This window comes from Mauremys mutica, chromosome 6 (genome assembly GCF_020497125.1).
Source record: "Mauremys mutica isolate MM-2020 ecotype Southern chromosome 6, ASM2049712v1, whole genome shotgun sequence".
Lineage (NCBI taxonomy): Eukaryota > Metazoa > Chordata > Testudines > Geoemydidae > Mauremys > Mauremys mutica.
In genome coordinates, this window is record NC_059077.1 from 25,747,933 (window position 1) to 25,769,666 (window position 21,734).

At 42.8% G+C, this 21,734-nt stretch overlaps 1 protein-coding gene across 3 annotated transcripts in view; it reads left to right on the forward strand.

Moving 5' to 3' along the window:
* Nucleotides 1-21,734, forward strand: part of EGFLAM (EGF like, fibronectin type III and laminin G domains) — a 132,988-nt gene that overhangs the window by 31,401 nt on the left and 79,853 nt on the right. For 2 of the 3 annotated variants that reach the window (XM_045020510.1, XM_045020512.1), the window contains exons 2-6: nucleotides 83-192; nucleotides 5,501-5,584; nucleotides 7,182-7,208; nucleotides 11,518-11,635; nucleotides 12,146-12,281. In XM_045020510.1, coding sequence (XP_044876445.1) covers nucleotides 83-192; nucleotides 5,501-5,584; nucleotides 7,182-7,208; nucleotides 11,518-11,635; nucleotides 12,146-12,281 — 475 coding nt within the window. Of the gene's footprint in view, nucleotides 1-82; nucleotides 193-5,500; nucleotides 5,585-7,181; nucleotides 7,209-11,517; nucleotides 11,636-12,145; nucleotides 12,282-21,117; nucleotides 21,173-21,734 lie in introns of those variants that run through there. The other variant, XM_045020513.1, reaches the window with a different exon arrangement.

Sequence of the window (21,734 nt, forward strand, 5' to 3'; positions counted from 1 at the left end):
AGATGTGCCCCTCACCTGATTATAAACAAGGAAATTTTGTTTCCTGAAACTTCTTACACAATATCATTTTGCTTTGAGGCAGATAGGCTGGGGCCTCCTCTAGATATACTGATGGATTCACTGAACTGTACAGCTTTCAGCATACAATGGAGAATGCCAAGGCAGCATGCAAGTACCATCACAGGATACACTGTAAGTAAACCTTCATTTTTGTTAGCATAGAATCCAAATGGACCATATAGTCCCCTGCATTGCTCCCAAGGAAAGTGAAAACAGTAAAAGAAAGCAAGGAGAGTACTTTGGATCCCAGACTCAGTACCATACACTAGAGTTGTCTAGAAAGAGTTCTGTGAAAAAGCTGAGGTGTAACTGATAAAATGGAGTCTTTAATTAACAAGCAGCTATGTTTTAGAAGGGGATTTTGTGTGGATGCAAGAAGCATGTATTCACAATAGTTTGCATTTCTCTTGTGACTTTTATCCAAGGATCTCAAAGCACTTTACAATTAATTAGGTAGGAGAACATTCCAGTAAGGTAGAGTAGGGCAGATAAATATTATGCTTTTTTTTTTTTTTTTACAGATTGGTAAGCAGAGGCACAGAGAGTGAAATTTATTCTAACTTCCTCAAGCCTGAGTATTTGTCCCACAGTGTAGGGCTGTCACTCAGCACTCCACCCCCATGGATTTTACTCTAGCCTGTGAACTAGAATAGCGTCCACAATCCTTCCATGCTGATTGTGCTGGACTGTGGAGCCACTAGATTTGCATAAATGTGGATCTGATGTTCGCCCTCTGGCTATCTCCAGACTAACCTTCTGCACTAGTCCTGCATGGACTAGCGCGAAGACCAGTTTTATGGTGCATATGGGGTTCCACGGGCACCCGCTACACAGAGACACAGTTGGTCAGTCTCCCATGCAGCCCCAGAGTGAGCCTTTAATACCACAAAGGACTTTGTGTCAAACCTCCACTGAAACGGTGAATTTGCACTAGAGAATTTAAATGTCTTCACAAGTTCACAAAGTGATTCAGTGCCAAAGAAAGGAATAGAACCCAGCTATCCTGACTCCCAGTCCACTGCTTGAACAATAGACACTGAGTAAAATTTAGTAGAGATGTATAAAAATAAGGAAAGGTGAAAAAATGGGCATGCTCAGTCTTGAGAAAAGAAGACTGAGAGGGAACCTGATAACAGTGTAACAATAACAATGTGTTAAGGGCTGTCATAAAGAGGACAATGATCAATTGTTCTCCATAGCCACTGAAGCTAGATCAAAAAATAATGGGCTTAATCTACAGCCAGGGAGATTGAGGTTTGATATTAGGAAAAACTTTCTTACAATAAGGATAGTTAAGTAATGGTATAGGTTACCAAGGGAGGGTGGGGAATCCCCATTGGAGGTGGTTAAGAACAGGTTGGACAAACAGCTTTTAGGGATGGTCTAGGTATACTTGGTCCTGACTCATAGAATATCAGAGTTGGAAGGGACCTCAGGAGGTCATCTAGTCCAAATCCCTGCTCAAAGCAGGACCAATTCCCAACTAAATCATCCCAGCTAGGGCTTTGTCAATCCTGACCTTAAAAACCTCTAAGGAAGTAGATTCCACCACTTCCCTAGATAACCCATTCCAGTGCTTCACCACGCTCCTAGTGAAAAAGTTTTTCCTAATATCCAACCTAAACCTCCTTCACTGCAATTTGAGACCATTACTCCTTGTTTGGTCATCTGGTACCACTGAGAACAGTTTAGATCCATCCTTTTTGGAACCCCCTTTCAGGTAGTTGAAAGCAGCTATCAAATTCCCTCTCATTCTTCTCTTCTGCAGACTAAATAATCCCAGTTCCCTCAGCCTCTCCTCATAAGTCATGTGCTCCAGCCCCCTAATCATTTTTCTTGCCCTCCGCAGGACTCTTTCCAATTTTCCACATCCTTCTTGTAGTGTGGGGCCCAAAATTGGACACGGTACTCCAGATGGGGCCTCACCAATGCTGAATAGAGGGAAATGATCACGTCCCTCGATCTGCTGGCAATGCTCCTACCTATACAGCCCAAAATGCCGTTAGCCTTCTTGGCAACAAGGGCATACTGTTGACTCATATTCAGCTTCTTGTCCCTACGTCCTTTTCTGCAGAACTGCTTCCTAGCCACTTGGTCCCTAGTCTGTAGCAGTGCATGGGATTCTTCCATCCTAAGTCCAGGCCTCTGCACTTGTCCTTGTTGAACCTCATCAGATTTCTTTTGGCCCAATCCTCTAATTTGTCTAGGTCCCTCTGTATCCTATCCCTACCCTCCAGCATATCTACCACTCCTCCCAGTGTAGTGTCATCTGCAAACTTGTTGAGGGTGCAGTCCACTACATCTTCCAGATTAATAATGAAGATATTGAACAAAACTGTCCCCAGGACCGACCCTTGGGGCACTCCACTTGATACCAGCTGCCAACTAGACATGGAGCCATTGATCACTACCCGTTGAGCCCAATGATCTAGCAAGCTTTCTGTCCACCTTATTGTCCGTTCGTTCAGCCCATACTTCTTTAACTTGCTGGCAAGAATACTGTGGGACACCATATCAAAAGCTTTGCTAAAGTCAAGGAATAACACGTCCACTGCTTTCCCCTCATCCACAGAGCCAGTTATCTCATCATAGAAGGCAATTAGGTTAGTCAGGCATGACTTGCCCTTGGTGAATCTATGCTAACTGTTCCTGATCACTTTCCTCTCCTCTAAGTGCTCAGCAGAGGGGGTTGGACTAGATGACTTCTCAAGGTCCCTTCCAGCCCTATTGTTCTAACAGCAGTTCTCAAACTTTTTTTTTTTTTTCATGGACCACTTGAAAATTCCTGAGGGTCTCAGTGGACCACTTAATGATCTTTCCAAATGTTGTTTTTACTGTTAGCTAACTATTATAAATCTCTTTGGATAAAAGCACTATATAAAAAAAACCCTTAATAATAATTAACTTTTTTTGTTCTACAAATAAAAGCACACAATTCATATTTTAATATCAGTAGTCTTTCCTTTCTAATGTGATGGATGTGCCCTCTGTCCCTGGCTGTGGCAGCCCCCGAGCTGGGGCTGGGAAGGAGAGGGGTTTCTCTCCCACCACAGCAGCCACAGAACTGAGGCTAGAAAGGAGGGCCATTTCTCCCCGGCAGCTGCAGCCCTAGAACTGGGGAAAGTCACCTCTTTCTCTGGCCACTGTAGCCCTGCATGTCCTAAATTCCCCCACCCCCTCTCCGCACTCCACTGTCCCCTCCCACCTACCTCCTATTTCCACCAAGGCCACCACCTCAACTTACATGTGCATCTTCTCCAGGGTCCAGGCACCTAATTAGTGGAGCCACGCCTGTGCGGCTCCACTAATTAGCTGGGTGGCCCTTCATTCTCTCATGTGAGGCCACCCAGGCATGCACCTTAGAGGGAACTGTCCATGGACCACCTGAATGGAGCTCGCAGACCACTGGTGGTCCACAGACCACAGTTTGAGAACCTCTATTCTAGGATTCTGTGCTGCTGTAAGTTGTTGATAAAAGAGGTGTCAGTAGGTCTCAGAAGCAAAGCAGTGTAACTTGGCATCAGTCTGGGATTTGGCATTAGTTGTATGCAAAACAAATGAAACTTACACTGATTTTGTATTCTGTGGAAACCAAATTTAACCCTTAAACTGAAGTCCATGGGAGCTGTTTTTGCCAGAGGTGAACATGGCCCTAAGAATATAGGGGATGGTAGACAAGAGCTGGTCAAAAATGTTTTGTTTTTCCCCATGGAAAATGTTGATGGAACCCCCCTCCCAAATCTAAATGCAAATTTTCATAGAAAAAAAAAGTTTTCAAGGGACGCGGACAATTTCATGAAAGATGTCCATTTAATGAAAAACTCAATTTTCCATTGGGAAAAAAGTTATAACAGAAAATGTTTGACCTTCTCTAGTTCTGATATAAGTTGTGATGGTGAGGGGCTGTTTCATCTTATACCTCCATGCTACTTGCTTTTCCTGCTATGCCCTATCTTTTCCTCCCTTGGTTGTGTAAGTTACACTTGTCTTGCACATCTACTGAATTATTTTTATTATTATTGAATTATTTGTATTGTAGTAGCTCCTAAAGGTCTATAATAATACACATCATACGTAATAATAACAATAATTGAGCTAGGCACTGTACTTAGTTTGGTACATCCTTGGATGTATAAACAGAGGAGAAGTGAGTAGAAGTAGGGAGGTAGTTTTACCTCTACATACAGCATTGCAAGACTCATACTATAATACCAGCATCCAGTTCTTGTGTCCACATTGTACAAAGGATGTTGAAGACTTGGAGAGAGTGCAGAAAAGGGCCACGTGGAGGGAAAATACCTTGTACTAAGAAGTTCTTTAGTCTAGCAGAGAAAGGCATAACAAGAATTAATTACTTGACATTGAAGCCAGGCAAATTCCAATTAGAAATAAGGCACAAATTGTTAACAGTGAAGGTGATTAAACACTGGAACAAACTACTAAGGGAAGAGCTGTGTTTTCCATCTCTCGATGTCTCCAAATTGAGATTGGATGCCTTTCTGTGCTTTAATCAAAGTAAACACCAGTTATTGGGCTCAGTACAGGGTGAAATTCTCTAGCCTGTGTTATATAGGAGGTCAGACTTGGATGATCTAATGATCTCTTCAGGCCTTAAAATCCAAGAATGTATGAACAGACATAAGTCAGAGATGGTACAAGCGCTAAAGAGCTTGTAAGCTAAATAAACAGGCCAGACAAACAGTGGAAGAAAGGGGTCATCCCCATTTTATAGGTGGGCAATAGAGGCACAGAGAGATTAAGTGGATATCCAGTGGGCAAAAGTTACACTGCTTTGCAACTTCCACCAGTTTTATTACCAATTTACACAGGAGCCAGATCCTCAGTTGACTTCAATGGGTTTACGCCAGTTGAGGATCTTGCCCATGATGTATAACTCACAGTGCAATTTGTGTCATTGCTGAATGCAGCCCAGAGACTTCCATGGGAATTCAACCTACTGTACTTGTTTCAGGCTGCATTTTGCTGAATTTAGCGACTGCATTTTACTGTACCAGGAAGGTCACTGAATGCCAACTAATATATGTACACCGAGGATTTGTCTGTACTGGGATATGACATATGTTAAAACACACATGTTAAACACAAGGTTAAACGATTAGTTTAAACAAGGATTGTTGTGTCAGCTGAGTATGGCTAACCCTAGGTTCCACTCTGATACAGTGTTAAATACGACAGTTTATTTCTACAACTATGTGCTAAGTTGTGTGTAACATTGTATCAGCTAACAGGTTATAAATTATATCATTTCAATGTGTAGACAAGCCCTGGTAAGTCTGAAGAATATGTCAATGTATGCTAACTCTCTGTGTGTTTGTGGAGGGGCAAGGGATGTATACGCAGACACTCTCAGTGATGTGATAGTAATTTACTCATTATTTCTAAAGTATGTGTATCACTGCCTTAACTACATCTCTTCAAGGTATTTTACTCAGAGGTTGAAGCTGATAAACCAGTAAAACAGCTTTCGCATGATGTCCCCCTTAGCTTGGATATGCTCAGCATGGTGAGTATCTGGCTTTATACATTGTCAGAATGATCAGAGCCTCTGGAATTTTGAGAGACTTAAGTTTGGCATTTTCTAATAATTGGTGGTACTTCTGTAGTAGGAACTAGGAATTCTGACTTCTTTGGCTGTGTGAATGACATACCGGTTTCAATTCCAAACCCACAGGGACTATTGGGCAAAGAGGAAATCATAGCACACTGCTGTAATCTAATCAGAAGTCTGGGATATGATTTTTGTACCTCATTCTCCTGCTAGTTTTGAATTCACAACTGTTGGGACTTGCTGTGGGTTTTAATAGCAATTACCTATGGCATCTCTTTAAATATTACTTTTGATATCAAGTTCACTTTTTCACTTGGGAAAAGTTCATTTGTGCATGCAAAAATGGAAGAGCAATCACATGCCTCCATTTGCTGTTCCATGTATTTAGGTGTCTAAATGCCCATCTGGTAAATGTCTGAGCAAACTGAGTTGTTGACTTTTTGGCAAATTCCTGTGTGTACAAGTGAGACTCTGCCCACTGAAAAATTGAGATTAAAAGTTTAATTGTGAGCTTTAATAACTCCTAACTACAAAAAAATGGCAAATGTGCAAGTTCTTGTCTCCCAGGGGATTTTCTGGGATTGGAAGTTTTTTATTCTTTCCAAAAAATCTCATCTTTTCCCCATCACCTCCCATTTTCTTTCCCTTTTCCCCTATTCTCTTCTTTTCCTTACCCTCTTCATCCCTTTTCTTTTCACCTTTATATGCTTCATTCTCCTTCTCCCCATTTCCTGCTCTCCTTCTAATCAGTGTCCTTCCTTCTTTCAGACCATGTCCTCTTTACTCTTCCTTTCACGTGGCTGAATTAGGAACGTTCCCTAGGACTGCACTGGCTAGAAAGTGGCACTGAGATAATAGCATCGAATTCAAATATTTGTGGGCAGAGGGGGGATTTCTTTCTCTTTTTGAAGGGCATTGTGGTGAAGTTGGTGAACATTAGCAAACCTCTTCAAAAGGAAGGGATGAAGTGAAGAAGAGGGAAGAGTAGCTTCTCAGATTCCCTATTGCCTTATACTCTTTCTTTGGCTTCTCCTAAATCTCATGGCTTTTTCACAGCTATGGGATCATGGTAAAGGAAGGAGTCTCACTGTCATGATTAATTATTACTTTGTTATACGCTATTTTCTGTCCCTCCTTTGTTCCTCACTTCTTTTTCCTAAAAGTACTTCAGTTGCCACCATAGGATATGACATCATAGGATATATCTACACAGCAGCTGGGAGGTTTAATTCCCAGCTCAGGAACCTATACATGAGCTAGTGCTTGCAAGGCTCAGGCTAGCCACCTAAGTACCTACCCAAGGGGTCAGATGGGATTGCATGCGGGCAGCTAGCCCAAGCTGTTACTCACGTAGTCATGGTTACACTGGTATTTTTAGACACTAGCTCAAGCTGACCTAACACGTGTACATCTGCTTGAGCTGGGAATTATGTGTCCCATCTGCTGAGTATATTGGTAATATCTTGCTTTGCTGACCCATCACTTATGATTTGCCATCAACTTTTAAGTGTGTCGTTTGTTAACAAGTCCCATTCTGCTTTTTTTCCCCCAGAGTCAACTTGATGGACAAGCGATTTTTGTAAGTACTGCACTTCCTGAAACTGTCGCAGCTGTGATCCAAAATAAGACTGAACATTTAGAGCCTCCCTTTCCACTGATTCATATGCAGTTCACTAAAATGCTTCATAATCTACTAAAACAATACTACTTAGCACTTAAATGGGGCTTTTCATAGTCAAAGTGCCACAAACATTAACTAATGCTCAGAGCAGGTAGGTAAGAAAGCATTATTATCGTCTCCGTTTTAGAGATGGATAATTTTCCACACTAATCATCAAAAACACTTGAGGGTGCCTTGCTGAGGTTAGAGGAGATGGACCGTAAAAGAATGAGAGCCAGGCAGCGAAGGCCACAGGAGAGCTGAGCAGTCAGCCAGAGTGGGAGGGCCAAGCAGTGAGACAAAAGGGAGAGGATGGAAGGGGGATGTACCCTGTGGGTAGGAGGGAAGAATAGAGCAGTAAGAAAGTGTGAAAAGAGATGGGAAGAGTAGGTCTGAGCTGAGCTAAAAAGAGGATAGGATACAGGAATAGGGGCGGCAGAGAGAGCACACAAAAAGGAGACAGGATTGGGAGACTAAAGACAATGTTGTATAGAAAATAACCCCCCTTCATGATTTTTGCTGCTGGTGAATTATTTCTAGTCCTGTGCTCAGTCCAATGGACCATTCTGCTTCCATAAACAATAACCCTAAAGGGTTTAGTTTTAGAGATGGGCTAAAAAGGAAGTGTTCATGTATGGAAGGATTTTGGTTTGAGACTGAATCAGGACTAAGGTATAGGCTTGGAGTCAACATTCACAGATTCTTGCAAGCTGTTTATGTGAGATTTTGGCCAGAAATGGTGGAAATCATGTGAGATCAGTAGATTTCACGAGATTTCAACTATCTGTATTAATGGAAATTTTGCTAGATCTTGGGAGAATCACTGTGGTTAGGAGACTTTTCGGATGCATCTAAACCAGAAAAGGGAAAATGGACTCCTAGTTTTGGATCTAATTCAATAACAAAACTGTAAGATTGGGTTTGGACTGGAGAATTTTGAAGGGTTTTCAGATTTGAGGTTCCAGGTTTGACCCATCTGTACATCTGATAACAATAATGACTTCAGTTGGGCCATTTCTTAGGGTATGGCTACACTTACAAATCTGCAGCGCTGGTAGTTGCAGCGCTGGTCGTCCAGCTGTGCAGGGCCAGCGCTGGTGTGTGGCCACACTCACAGCTACCAGCGCTGCAGTGTGGCCACATTTGTAGCATTTGCAGCGCTGTTGGGAGTGATGAATTATGGGCAGCTATCCCAGCATTCAAGTGGCAGCAACGTGCTTTTCAAAAGAGGGGTGTGTGGGGCAGTGTGACAGGGACGGGGTGGGGGGGAGAGTGGATTTTTGGAATCGACACTGTGCAAAATCAGAAAATTTTCCCACCCCCTTACTGTTAACTGCAAACAACCTGCATCCAACATACTCTGCATCCAACATACTCCCTTCCCCCCCTCTGCCCCCTCCCCCCGTTTCTCTCAAGCAAAGCAAACACTCAACCCCTGCAGGGGTTATCTCATTTCATTGTTGACAGTAGTTACAGATTAATGACAGCAAACAGGAGCTATGTTTGAAGCAGCTCCCGGTGCGGTGCACAGAGCCCGGAGCTCCGAATTGACAACAAAACAAAGAGAGGCTGCATAACAAAACAAAGGGAATAATTTAGTTAAAAGCATTCTGGGATACTCCTTATACCCTGGAGGCCAATAACAGCGCTGGTGAGTGTCCACACTTGATGACCAGCGCTGCAGAACCAGCGCTGCAACCCTTATACCCCAAGCAGACCTGGGTGTACGGCCAGCGCTGCAGCCATGGAGTTGCAGCGCTGGTTGTGCCCTGCAAGTGTGGACAGGGTGTAATTGCAGCGCTGGAAAGCCTCTACCAGCGCTGCAACTTGCAAGTGTAGCCAAGCCCTTAGAGAATTAATGACTTGCTGGGATTCATCGGCTCCCAGCTGGTCATTAATCCCCAGGAAATGTTATTGAGCTCAGACATTCTTGCTGAAATGCTTTCTGTTATACTCATACCAAAGTCAACAGAAATCTGCAATAACACTGTGGTCAGGTTTGCATGATTTGTCTTTTAGACAGTGGGCCTGATTCTCCTCTAAATTACAATGATATGATTCCATTGACTTCAATGGAGCCCCCTCCTGACCTACACTGCTGTAACTGAGAGCAGAATCAGTCCCAGTCTGTAAGTATAAGCATTATCAAATTGGATAGTATGTATTATATCTGGCCATGGTATTGATTTACAACATAGAACATATAAATAACAGCACCCAGCAAACATGGAAATATAGTATAAAGGCACCCATTAAGGCTCTTATCCGATTGAGTTTAGTGGGGTTATTCACATGCTACACACTGAGCACACGTGTAAGCCTGTGGACTTGGTCCTAAAAAAAGAATAGGCAGGCTTTAGAGGTGGAAGGTTTCTAGGTCAAGTGCCTGAACTTGGAGAACAATGAATAGCTATGAGATTGTACACCCTGACAGGAGAAATACATTTTGTGATAGAGTCAAAGTTAGGCCTAGGTGATTTTGCAAAGCTCATGTTTGGCCAGATCTTCAACTGCTGTGAATTGGCAAAGCTCCATTGCGTCAACAGAGCTTCTCTCATTTATGTCAGTAAGGCCCATAATGTTTTAATAAAACAGAAGGCCAAATTTTGCCCCATTGTATGCTGTTTAAACTTTGGCATACCTTGCTGTAGTACCTGTGACACAGCCAATGGACTGCAGTAGAGATTTCAGCCCACTATACTTCTAGTATCACAACACAGCAAATCTTTTAAGATGCATTAAGAGTACAAGAAGGTGGAACTCAGTCCAGATCCATATAAATATCTTAACTTGCTTTAAAAGCACTTCATATAATTGCATTGACTTTCTAACATTAGACTAAAACCCTGACTCACAACAACCTGTATATGGCAGGACCTCTGTCCAATCAATTGGACTGTGCATGAGCTTATGGTGTCTACTTCTCTGGAGCTCACTGCAGATTGGGACTGGAGGTAGCAATAACAGGCAGTAGAACTATTGGACTAGTACAGTATTTACCCACAGGAATAAAGAAGGAGAGTTTATTAGAAAGACTGGCATCAGGAGGCTGGCAGATAATAAACTATTAGGATCTTTCATTAGCTTGCTGCACCTGGAAATACTATTTCAAGTTGCTCTTAGCTTTAGGGGAAAAGAGCTCTCTGAATTTTCCCATGCACTATGAGTGATATTTTAAATATCTGGATGACTCTTTAGAAGTGCATATATGTATGTGTGTGTATGTATATATGATGTTTCATATAATAAAATCATCCAGTTCAATTATTGCCTTCATGTAAATACTTTTGTTAATCTTTGGAACAACAGCTGAGCTGTCATTTATGGTTTCCAGTGAAACAATTGGCGATGGACCCATATCAAAACCCATATCCAAGAGCTCCCCAACTTCTAGGATTTTTGAGATCCAAACCCTGACCAGGATCTGAATTTTGCACATGGATCCATCTTTATTAATGTTTGGCTGAGCCAAAATATGAGATCTGAATAGTTCCAGCTGACTGGTAGTACATGTTCTGTAATGGACCAGACAGTGAGATAAATACTTGGTCATGCTGGGAGTCTTAAACAGCATCACACATTACAAATTATCATATGCAGAGCTCAGCAATGCCTTACATATGGCAGGTGACAGTTTTGCCTTTGGGTTAACCTGTCCTGTGATGATGGCACAGAAACAAGCAAGTCCTTGGTCTTCCATAAAGGGAGGCACTCATTTCAGGTCACGGTTGATAGCATTAGCAGAGCAGTGTGGGAGGAAAATTTCAGGGGGCATCTACTTCCATTGGTTCCTGATCTGTGTACAAGGAGAGGTCATACATTTCTTCACCATCAGAAACAGCTACAGTCCCCTGGAAACAGATAATGAACTCCAGCATTTGGCTCACAAGGGGAATGTATGTGACTTAAATTTCAGCAGCCAAAGTGTGTGATTGTGAGCTCCATAAAAACTTTCTTCAGACTTCGAAATTATGCTGAGAAATGGGTCTAGGTCAGTTCTGTAGATCCCTGTGGGGTAAAACTACAGCTTCTCAGGAAACACGTGACCTTGTTTGTGTGTTTTGTTTGTGTACTGAATTGGCATTGTTGCAATTTTCCTAGGGGCCTGCATGGAAAATATCATGTAAGAGGATTCTCCCATCTGAGCAGCAAAGCACACAATGTCATTTTCAGTAACATGAAACAGATCTGTTACTTTTTTGTATCTTCTTTTTCTTGTCTCTGACAGGATGTTGTTATTGGCAATTTAAAGCCAGGCACTCCACACCGCGTTAGTGTAGGAGCTTATGGCTGGGCAGGAAAAGGACGACCCAGCATGCCCAGAGACATCACAACCTTATCCCAAGGTAAAATCTGTGTAAATAGCTTTCCATTATGAAACCGCTGAGGCAGAGTTAATCCAAGACATTTCATTTTGCTGGCAGGTAAACACAGAGTGAGAGCTAAAATTTCTGTTTTGCTCAAAGTCACTCATGTCAGAGGGCAGGCTGTATTTGTAATGGCAAAATGGTCAGTAACATTATTAAAAGATTTAAAAGGATAAATGCCACCTCAGGTACCAGGTGCCTTGTGGACCCTTTATAATTGCCTGCAAGGGCATTTGAAGAAAGAAACCTCTTTCCTCTAGCATCTTTCTTGCCCACAGTGCAGCATGTGAATCCTAGCTAAATCTGATTTTTGTACAGTACTGAAGTTTAAATATTTTTAACATAATACTTTTACAAGTGTGATTGTTTTGTGGTAAGAAACCAATCTGATTCTCGGTGCTGGGAGGGGTATGTGTGTGTATTGAGCTTTGTGTCTATAAAATTTATCTGCTTTTCTAATACTGATTACATGCCATTCTTTTGGCTTAGATAAATGCATGCCTCCTGAACCACCCTATCAGCCTCAGGTCATAGTAGTTTCTGATTCAGAGGTTGCGCTATCATGGAAACCTGGAGTCAATGAAGGAAGTTTCCCAATCCAGTACTACACCTTGGAGTTTATCAGGTAAATCTGTCTATGGAATCTGAATTTCAGTATATGTGCACTACATGTATTTCAAAATTATATTATTAGATTCAGTGCAGATGTTCCTTATTATTTATTCATTAATTTTACATAGTGCATTTATCACTCTCTCTCTCTCTCTCTCTCTCTCTCTCTCTCTTTCTCTCTCTCTCTCTGTGTGAAATGTACTGTAAAAATTTAAAATAAATAATCTCAATTGATATAAAGTCAGCAATGACTCCCACCCTTTGCCTTAAAAAAAATACCCACCCTCTGGGGAAAGTCTGAGTAAACAGGGTTTGAAACATGCTCTGGAAGTCATCAAACTCACGCCCAAAGGGAGAAGAGAATTTCAGTGTCAGGGAAATGTCCTGACTCCAGCCGTCAGAGGTAGAAATGCCCTGCCTCCAGCCCTCAGAGGTAGAAATGCTGGGACTGTCAGCTCAATCCTCTCAGCTGATTTCAGCTGTCATGTAAGAATATAAGAAGAGGTGGTGTCTTGAGTTTGCAGGTCTCAAATCACGATGTGCTCTTTACTTTATGGATCTCGTTTCCTGTTACTGTCTTAGTTGTTATGGAAAGTTATTAGAAAACCTTCAAGGAGATTCTATCATGAATTATCTAAAACGTGCAATAGTATATAATAGAGCAGGCATGGCCAAACCACGGCTTGCAAGCCACATGCGGCTGTTTAAGGGGTCAACTGTGGCTCACTGAGTTTGGGGCTTCACCCCATGGAGGGCGGGGGTGTTGAGCTGGTGCTCACTGCTCAAGCCCCATTGGGGGGCACCGAGGCTTGGGGCTTGACCCCACAGCAGGGCGAGCTGGCACTTGCGGCTTCAGCCCTGTGAGGGGGGAGCCAAGGCTCGGGGCTTCAGCCCCGCAGGGGTGAGCTGGTGCTCTTGGCTTCAACCCTGTAGGAGGAGGGGCACTGCTGCTTGGGGCTTCAGCCCTGCAAGTGGCACCTAGGCTCCAGCTTCAGAGGCACAGGCTCATTATAACAGGAAATTGTTTCACTCTAGTGCTGTGCAGACCTCCTGTGCTGTGATCTCCTTGCATGCTGCACACTACAGGCTGTGTTTACTGTTCATAAGTCACAGTTGAATAGTTATAGATGTAAGTGTTAACCCTATGTTAATTTCGTGGATGACAATGACATCATCAAACTGTAAGAAATGCAAGTATGAAGAAGAAAACTGAAGTTTTCAGCCAGAATGGGAGGAAGATTTTGCATTCACTAGTAAAAGTGGCAGACCCCTGTGCCTTATCTGCAATGCATCGCTCTCTCACTACAAAGCAAGCAACTTGAAACGTCACTATGAAACAAATCACAATAACTTTTCCTCTAAATATCCTCCTGGATCAGAATTAAGGAAAAATAAGCTAATCACATTAAATTTACACCTCAACAGTTAACAGACACTACTTTCGGCATTCAGTAAGGAAGCTGACACAACGACTGAACCTAGTTTTGTTATGGCATGGAATATCACTCGTGCGAAACATCTGTGATGGAGAATTTGTTAAGAAGAATATTGCAGAAGTGGTTGCAATTTTAGATCAAAGTAACACAAAACTTCAATGACTAATACAGCAGATTACAATTTTGCGCCACGCCACAGAGAGGCAGATCTCCCAGATCTGTGCTGATGCAAGCACGATGCAAAATGATCTAAAAAATTCTCTAGCATTCAGACTAGCTGTCGACAAATCCACAGATATTCAAGATAAACCACAACTAGTGATATTTGTTTGCTATGTTTCCACGGATGTAATTGTAAAAGTAGAAATGTTGGACTTAATGGCGCTAAAAGAAACAACTTGTGGTGTTGACATAAATAATGCACTTGATAAAGCATTGACAAATGCCGATGTACTACTGGATAAACTTGTCAGTGTTGCAATGGGTGGAGCATCTGGAATGGTGGGGAAAAAAAGTAGGCCTTAACGGACTTTTGAAAAGTGATCCTAAATTTCCAGAGTTTCTCCCTGCATCATCCGTCGTGAACATCTCACAGGCAGATACTTCAGGTATGAAATTGTTACAAAAACAATCCTGGAAATTGTCAATTTCATCCATTCAAATGAGAAGACTCATCAACAGTTCAAAAATGTCATTGAACAGCTGGATCTTGAAGACAACCTAACAATGTCTCTTTCGACTGTATTGTGAGGTGGTTATCAACCAACAATAACTTAAATAGGTTTGTGGAACTGATGGAGCCTATCAATGCTTTCCTTTGAAGAAAAGGAAAAGTCCTGTCCACAACTGAAAGATGTGGATGCAGGATCTGATGTTTTTCATTGATATTATGCAGCATCTGCAAACTCTCAATTTGGCACTCCAAGGGAAGGATAAGATTATTTCTGACCTTACTCAGACAGTCTTCAGCTTCCAGAACAAGTTAAAGCTTCTGCAAAGAGACATAGTGTCAAGAGACTTCAACCACTTTCCCCATCTCAAGAGTAAGATAATCAAAGTAGAAGATCACAGAGGTAAATTACAAGGCCTGCCTAATGACTTCCAGTCCGGGTTTGAAGACTTGCAGAAGCTGAGATCCTGCTTCCCTGTTTTTGTAAATCCATTCATGGTTGATGTGATCAGTGATGGCTGTCCGATTCCCAAAACTGTGGTTACAGAAACATCTATTGTAGAAATGGAACTATTGGAACTGCAGGTAGACAACGCTCTAAAGATTACTCATACATCAGTCTACAATCGAGTTACAGAAGCAAGTGCCAGGAATGAAGTATTTTCAACTCAAAAAGACTAGTGTGCGACTCATTTCAATTTTTGGCACAACATTTTCCTGTGAATCGCTGTACTCTGTGATGAAGTTTGTAAAATTGAAACATTGTGCAGTCCTTACAAATCAACATCTGACCGAGCTCCTCTGTACCAGATTTCCAAAGACTTATGACCAGGATAGAGACCCACCAGGCCTCTAGCTCTAGCAGTAATTAGCTGTGATACAATAAGTAGGATGATAATATTTTTAAAAATGCATGCGTAAAGGTTGTTCGTGTCTTGCGGCTCTTGAACTTCTGAAGATTATCATATGATGCTCAGAGGGTCAGTAAGTTTAGACACCCCTGTAATAGAGCTACATTTTGTAAAATTGGTCCCTGAGCTGCAGCTATAAGAAGTATGTGAGTGGTATCTACAAACATATGTGAGGCTACTTGTTTGTGTTTGCACATATTGTAAGAGCACAACGTACTGGTATGTCTCTTCCTTTGGTTTGGTCCATTAAGTAAACACATGTTGATTAGTTTCACTGAAAGTTATTAGGCAACAAGATAGATTTGCCTCTAGACTGCTGTGTGCTGTGAGGTCAAAACATCTTTTTTTCATGCTTCAGCTCATCAGGGAAACCACATCTAAAGATTTTTTTAAGAGCTTGGTGTTGTAAATTAAAAAGAAAACTGCAAAAAACCCAAAACATTGTCCTACAGCACAGTTACAGTCCAGAAAACACAGATATAATGAAAAAGATTTCCCCATGCCGAAGGTCCGCTTCTGAATTTCTGTGCCACTTTGTGTTCAAATCAGAGTGCCTGATGTTTAGTGGGTTTGAAGTGACACAATGATTACTGCATTTGGAGCTGGTACACGAGAGTGAAGGATGTCTAATAGGCATTATGTAAGACTAGCTGTGGTTTAGAATTGTCAGGAGATTGTTCCACTGCCTATTTTCCCAATATAATAGTGATCTGAATCTTTCCCTCTCCCTCCCCTTCTTTGAACTCAGCATGAAATGTTAGAAAGGGATTTGGTTGAGTACTGACTCATTGTGCTTCTCTCACCCTCATTCTTTGTCTGCGAAGAGTAGGCTGCAAGTTTATGTGCATCTGTCACAGGGTTGGGGGGACCCCGTCCAGTGTGGGGTGAGTGCACCGTTTTCCCTAGGGTGTAAGGGCAGGGTGTACGTAACCTGCGTTTATGTCTCCATAGCCAGAGTCAATATACTTACCCCTGCTAACAGGGCAATGAGGCCTAATACATTGACTCTGAGTATTCTCCCCTGTTAGCAGGGCAGTGAGGCCAAATGGCCAGAGTCAGTAGATTCGCTCCAGTCAGCAGGGCAGTAATGCCCAATGGCCACAGTCAATAGATGCACCCCCATTAGCAGGGCAGTAAGGCCTAGTGGCCAAAGTCAATGTGTTTGTGCCGTCCTTGGGGTAGTAATGCCTAGTGGCCAAGTGGCCTATGTCGGGGAAGGGGCTCACTGCATACAAAAAGGGGGGGTGGCCTGGGTAGGGGGGCCCAGGCCCTCCCTCTCCATCGGGCCCTAGCTCAGGGCCCTAGCCCAGGGCCCTGGTAGTGGCCAGAGGATGTTCCACTGAATCAGCGGAGGGTCTGATCGAAACACGCTGACTCGAAGTTCCAGTTCACTAACCGGACCACTGTCTAATTCCCCTGGGCTGCTTCCTACCGTGGTTCCCACTGCTACGGCCTGAGCGTCTCCGCTGTCTCCAGGTTCCCTGTCTGCACTGTCCCCAGCAACTGGGACTGGAGCCTACAATGTGTGTCCTTCCTCTCCAGTGGTTCCCCCTCCGACTGAGCTGCTCCCTTTTATACTGGTGCATTTGGAGCATGCCCAGTAGAGCTGAGAGGGTGTTGCTTCCTTAGCTCACAATGTAGGGTTAACTCTTCCCGATCCAGTGTGGAGCAAATGCATCCTGTCACAGCATCTCTTCGTAATACCCATAGCCCATTAGCGAAAGTCTAAGCTGGGCATCCCAATCCCCACTTGACACGTTGAAAATGCATCCTTGAATAAATTTACTTAGCTGCAGAGTACATGCTTGCATTCTCTTCTGTAGGTCAAGAGATGTGAGTAATTGAAATTCAGTGTGTAGTTGTTTCCAGACTTTGGGAAAGAATTTGCTAACAGCACATTGTTTTGATAATATTGTTTAGTCGGAGGTTTTAAAATAAAACTCACAATGTATTTGGTCATTTAGAGGATTATACCCTCTTACATTTGGATGCTTCAGAATGTTTGTTTGGAGAAAGTTCAGTGAACTTTAAGCCTTAAATAGTGATTAGAGACAGACTTTTCACTACACCTGCATTTTCTTTTGCTGCATACAGTTTTAAGGCTAAATTATACTGGTATCAATCAGGAGTAATACCAGTGAAGTCAAGTGGGGTTATACCAGTGTAAAAAAAAAAAAAAAAGTCTATTCTGAATCAACCTCCCTTGTCTTAAATAAATACTCTTCCAATCCGATACTCTGTTTTTGCAGAATCAGTAGCTGTACTTCTCTATGCATGTCTCTGGTTTTCTTGGATTATGAATCTCTTGTGCAGGTAAAACAAGCCTTCAGAAATGATGAAATTGTTTGAATCATTTCACTCCCCCAGGGCTAACTTTCTTACCCATATCCTAGAAAAGCAACATGGGGAGAGTCTGCCACAGACAGGAAACCATACAGTCTTCATTCCATCCAGGTGGGAATTTTGGGATTAAAATCTCATGGAAATTCAATAAATTAATTGTTTGAGCATATCTGAGTCTAACTTGTAAAATACCTATCTACTTACCATTAGCAGTACAGTCCTTAAGGAATATGTAATCGAACAGTTGGTAGGCCTAAACAGGCGAGTGGCTTCTTTCTTGGATGCCTGCAGGAATAATTATTTTAAATTTTCAAGATGAGGAATATTTTGAGAAGTAGCATATCTGTGTGAGGTAAAATATTGGGCTTCAAATATGCTGGGTTTTTTTAAAGGGCTTGCCTATAGCTAACACAAAATCTTTTCAGCACCAGCTGAATTTTCTGGAATAGGGCACTTTCCCTGAAATGCTCAAAGGCTCTAGTCCATTGGGTGCATAACTTAACTTCCAACTTTAGAGGAACTAGTTAATCAGAATATGCATTTTTGGTTAACATCTTTAGTACTGTAAAAAAGCTATTTCAGCTGCATACATCCCTTAATAAGTGAGCAGCTAATGAGTCGGCTACTTTCATTCAGTCTTTTTGGAACTACTGATGCAGAGGACACTTGTTAATATGAATCTCCAGATATAGGGAAAATCTGGCCCCTTTTCCTGTGGCTGGTGGCAATGGAGGAGCCATCAACAGTGAACCAGGATGATTCTGCCGTTCAAAGTAGGAATAGTTGTTGAGGGAGGGGCCTATGCAGTAGGCATACACCTATTCCTTGGTCAGAGGGTAAGGGTCTGGCTGAAGTGTCAATAGCTGGGCCTTCTCCTGTTTTCCCCTCAGACACCTGCAGTAGGGAGTAGGAAGGCTGCCTGGTGCAGGAAACTAGAGGCTACAGCAACAGCTGTGAAAAGGCTCTGGTCTGGTGGGTAGCTCCCTTCCCACTTCCCCCTGTGCATTTCCATAGCCCCCGAGCAGGGTGCTGAGAAGAGGAACCCCTTTTGGTGTTCCATTCCCTTCAAATGGAACTCCTGATTTCTGTCAGTAATTCCATTGCAGTAATGAATTACAGTAACTCCTCACTTAAAGTTCTCCCAGTTAATGTTGTTTAGTTGTTACATTGCTGATCAATTAGAGAACATGCTCGTTTAAAGTTGTGCAATGCTCCCTTATAACGTTGTTTGGCAGCCGTCTGCTTTGTCCACTGCTTGCAGGAAGAGCAGCCCGTTGGAGCTAGCTGGTGGGGGCTTGGAACCAGGGTGGACCGGCAGCCCCCCCATTAGCTCCCCGCTCCCCTAAGTTCCCTGTGCGGCAGCCGCCCAGCAGGCTATCAATTGCCTGGCAGTTCAGCTGTCCCTCCCCCCACTGCCATGTGCTGTCCTGCCCTCTATCTCAGAGCTGCTCCCAGAGACTCCTGCTTGCTGTGCAAGGGGTGGGGAAAGAGAGGGGATAATGTCAGGGTGTCCCCCTCCCCCACTCATGCCCACTGCTCCTTTACCCCATTTCCATGGAGGGGAGGGGACACTACAGGGCTCAGGACAGAGGGAGGCAGCTGCTGTCTCAACATTAATTCTTATGGGGAAATTGGATTCGCTTAAAGTCGCATTTTTCAGGAACAGAACTACAACGTTAAGCGAGGAGTTACTGTATCACTTAGCAGCCCAGATTATTTCAGTGGACATAACATGGTAAACTATATCCCTAAACAGCTGTCTATTCTTCACTGTTACCATGTGTGCAAAGAGGACATAATTTACAGCAAAGAAAAAAAAATTCATATGATAGAGCTTATTCTAAATTCACCACAGAAAGCATCTCTCACATTTAAAACTCAGCTCAAGGAGAAATCGGCCATACTCCATACAGGTGTAAATCCTTTCCCTGGTGCGCAGTCCAAGCAATGAGGATTCACAGTGAGACTCTCTGTGGGAAAATCCTCTCTCCTGGCTCCACTGCAGCCTAACAGTCACACTTCTGGCCATGGCATCCCCGCATTGTGGGGTCAAATGGCTGGTGAATCTGCATTGTCCAGATACACAGAGAGCCTTCTGTGGTCACAGAGGATAGAATAGAATTTCAATTGAGGGGTCCTTGGGACAAGGAGTATGTTTGCGTTGTTTGTACAGTATTTCATAAAGTATGGCATGCCACAAAAGAATAGTTGGATAAGGAGGCATGGACAGAATTCTCAGTTGCTCTCCAGAGTCTCCACTTCCACCTTTTTTTTTTTTTAGAGTAATTCTAGCTGTTATGTACAGTGGAGTACAACTGGTCAGGAATTTCCCATTGAAAATATTTCCACGCAATTGAAATTTTACACAGTAATATTTTGATTTTTGACCAAAAAAAAGATTTCTGTTGGGAAAATCAAAACAAAATATTTTATTTCGGGTCAATTCAACCCAAATCAAAATATTTCAATTAAAGTGAACCAAAATATTTTGTGATGCAGTGCCTCATGGATGCTGTAGTTCAGGTGTTTCGTGCCCCATTCTCTCCTATGGTCCAGGCTCCTTGGCTGGATTACATCTCTCATGATTCCCTGTGGTTTCCTTTTACTGAGTCATTTGCTACAACATGGGAATCACATGACTGGGGTGCATCATGGGAGATGTCTGGCCAGGAAGCCCAGTCCATAGGGTACAAGAGGTATCTGATATACCACTCCTGTGAGGCATCACACCAGAGGTGAATGCAGTCTAATATTGAATGAACTCAAAGCTGTTTGCTTCAACAAACCAAAACTAAATGTTTATTTCAAATAGAAAACAAAATGTTTTGGTACTTACAAACTGAAAATTTCCAATATTTCAATTTTTCATCCTGATACAGGATGAAAACGAATGTTGAAATTGTAGATTGCCACGGACTTGCAGGGGCGAAAGAAAATGCAGGCCTGTTATTTACCAGGCTGCACGTGGCAACAGACTATATGGTAAGGGATGCAAGGAGAGTGTGGGTCACGATGCAAACTGCAGACACACACACACACACTAAACTTAATCAATTTAAAAGTTTTATTGGGGATAATTACAAGGGGTAAGGGAGCAGTGGATGATTAGCTAATAGAGTTAATGAAACTTAAAACACACAATGACTAAAATATCTACTAACAATATTTATAAACAAAGATGCAGCATTTAGTAATAACTGATACTTACAAATACAAACCAACGCATAACGACCGGCAAACGTAGAAGCTCTGTTTGAAACACGTGAGCTGAGAGAGAGGCTTCGAGGTGATCAGGCTCGGTTACGGGCATACACAGGATACACGGGTATACACAGGATACACGGGTATACACAGGATTCGTTTTTCTTTCTCCTCTCCCTGCCTGCACATGGCAGGCAGGCCATAAAGTACCCACTATGACATCATAGAAGTGTCATAGGGGACGGGGCCCAAAACCTGTTTGTGTTCGTTTCTGATTGGCACAAGCGAAGTTAACACCATGTAGGGGAGCAGGTGCCTTAAAGTCTGGCTTCGCCCCCAAAAGGTAAGGAAATGCATATTGTCTTAGAATGCGTTCAACACTGAATGACAAAAGAAGAGGCCAGGGCAATACCGGTATGGGCAAGTTCTATAGGATGCAGACAGGAACTCATCTCAACATGCCCCCGTGCCCTGGCCGAAATAGTTTGGCCGAAAACCTAAACTTCCGAGTCCGACTCCTCATTCCCACCTACGAGGGGATGCGCTTCGGGGGTGGAAGCGATGTAGGCCGAGGCAACAAACTTGTGAATGCAGGCTTTAATGAAGGCACATCCGAGACAGAGAAGAGCGAGCCCAACCAGAAGGGACACAAACAGGGATTGGAAATAGGATTTCTGGGCGCAAGGCCAAGCCAATCGAGCCATGACCAAAACTGGAAGGACTCTCGTGACTCTCTGACAGTAGAGCTCAACGTTTGCAGGTCTTTAACAATTGAGGACAAATTAGGAGAAATAGAAGGCAAAGAAATGCAACATTTATCAGCAAAGTCAGGATATACTTCAGCAAATTTAGTACAAAATGAGGAAGATTGTAACAAATATTGAATCATTAATCTATTTTGAATA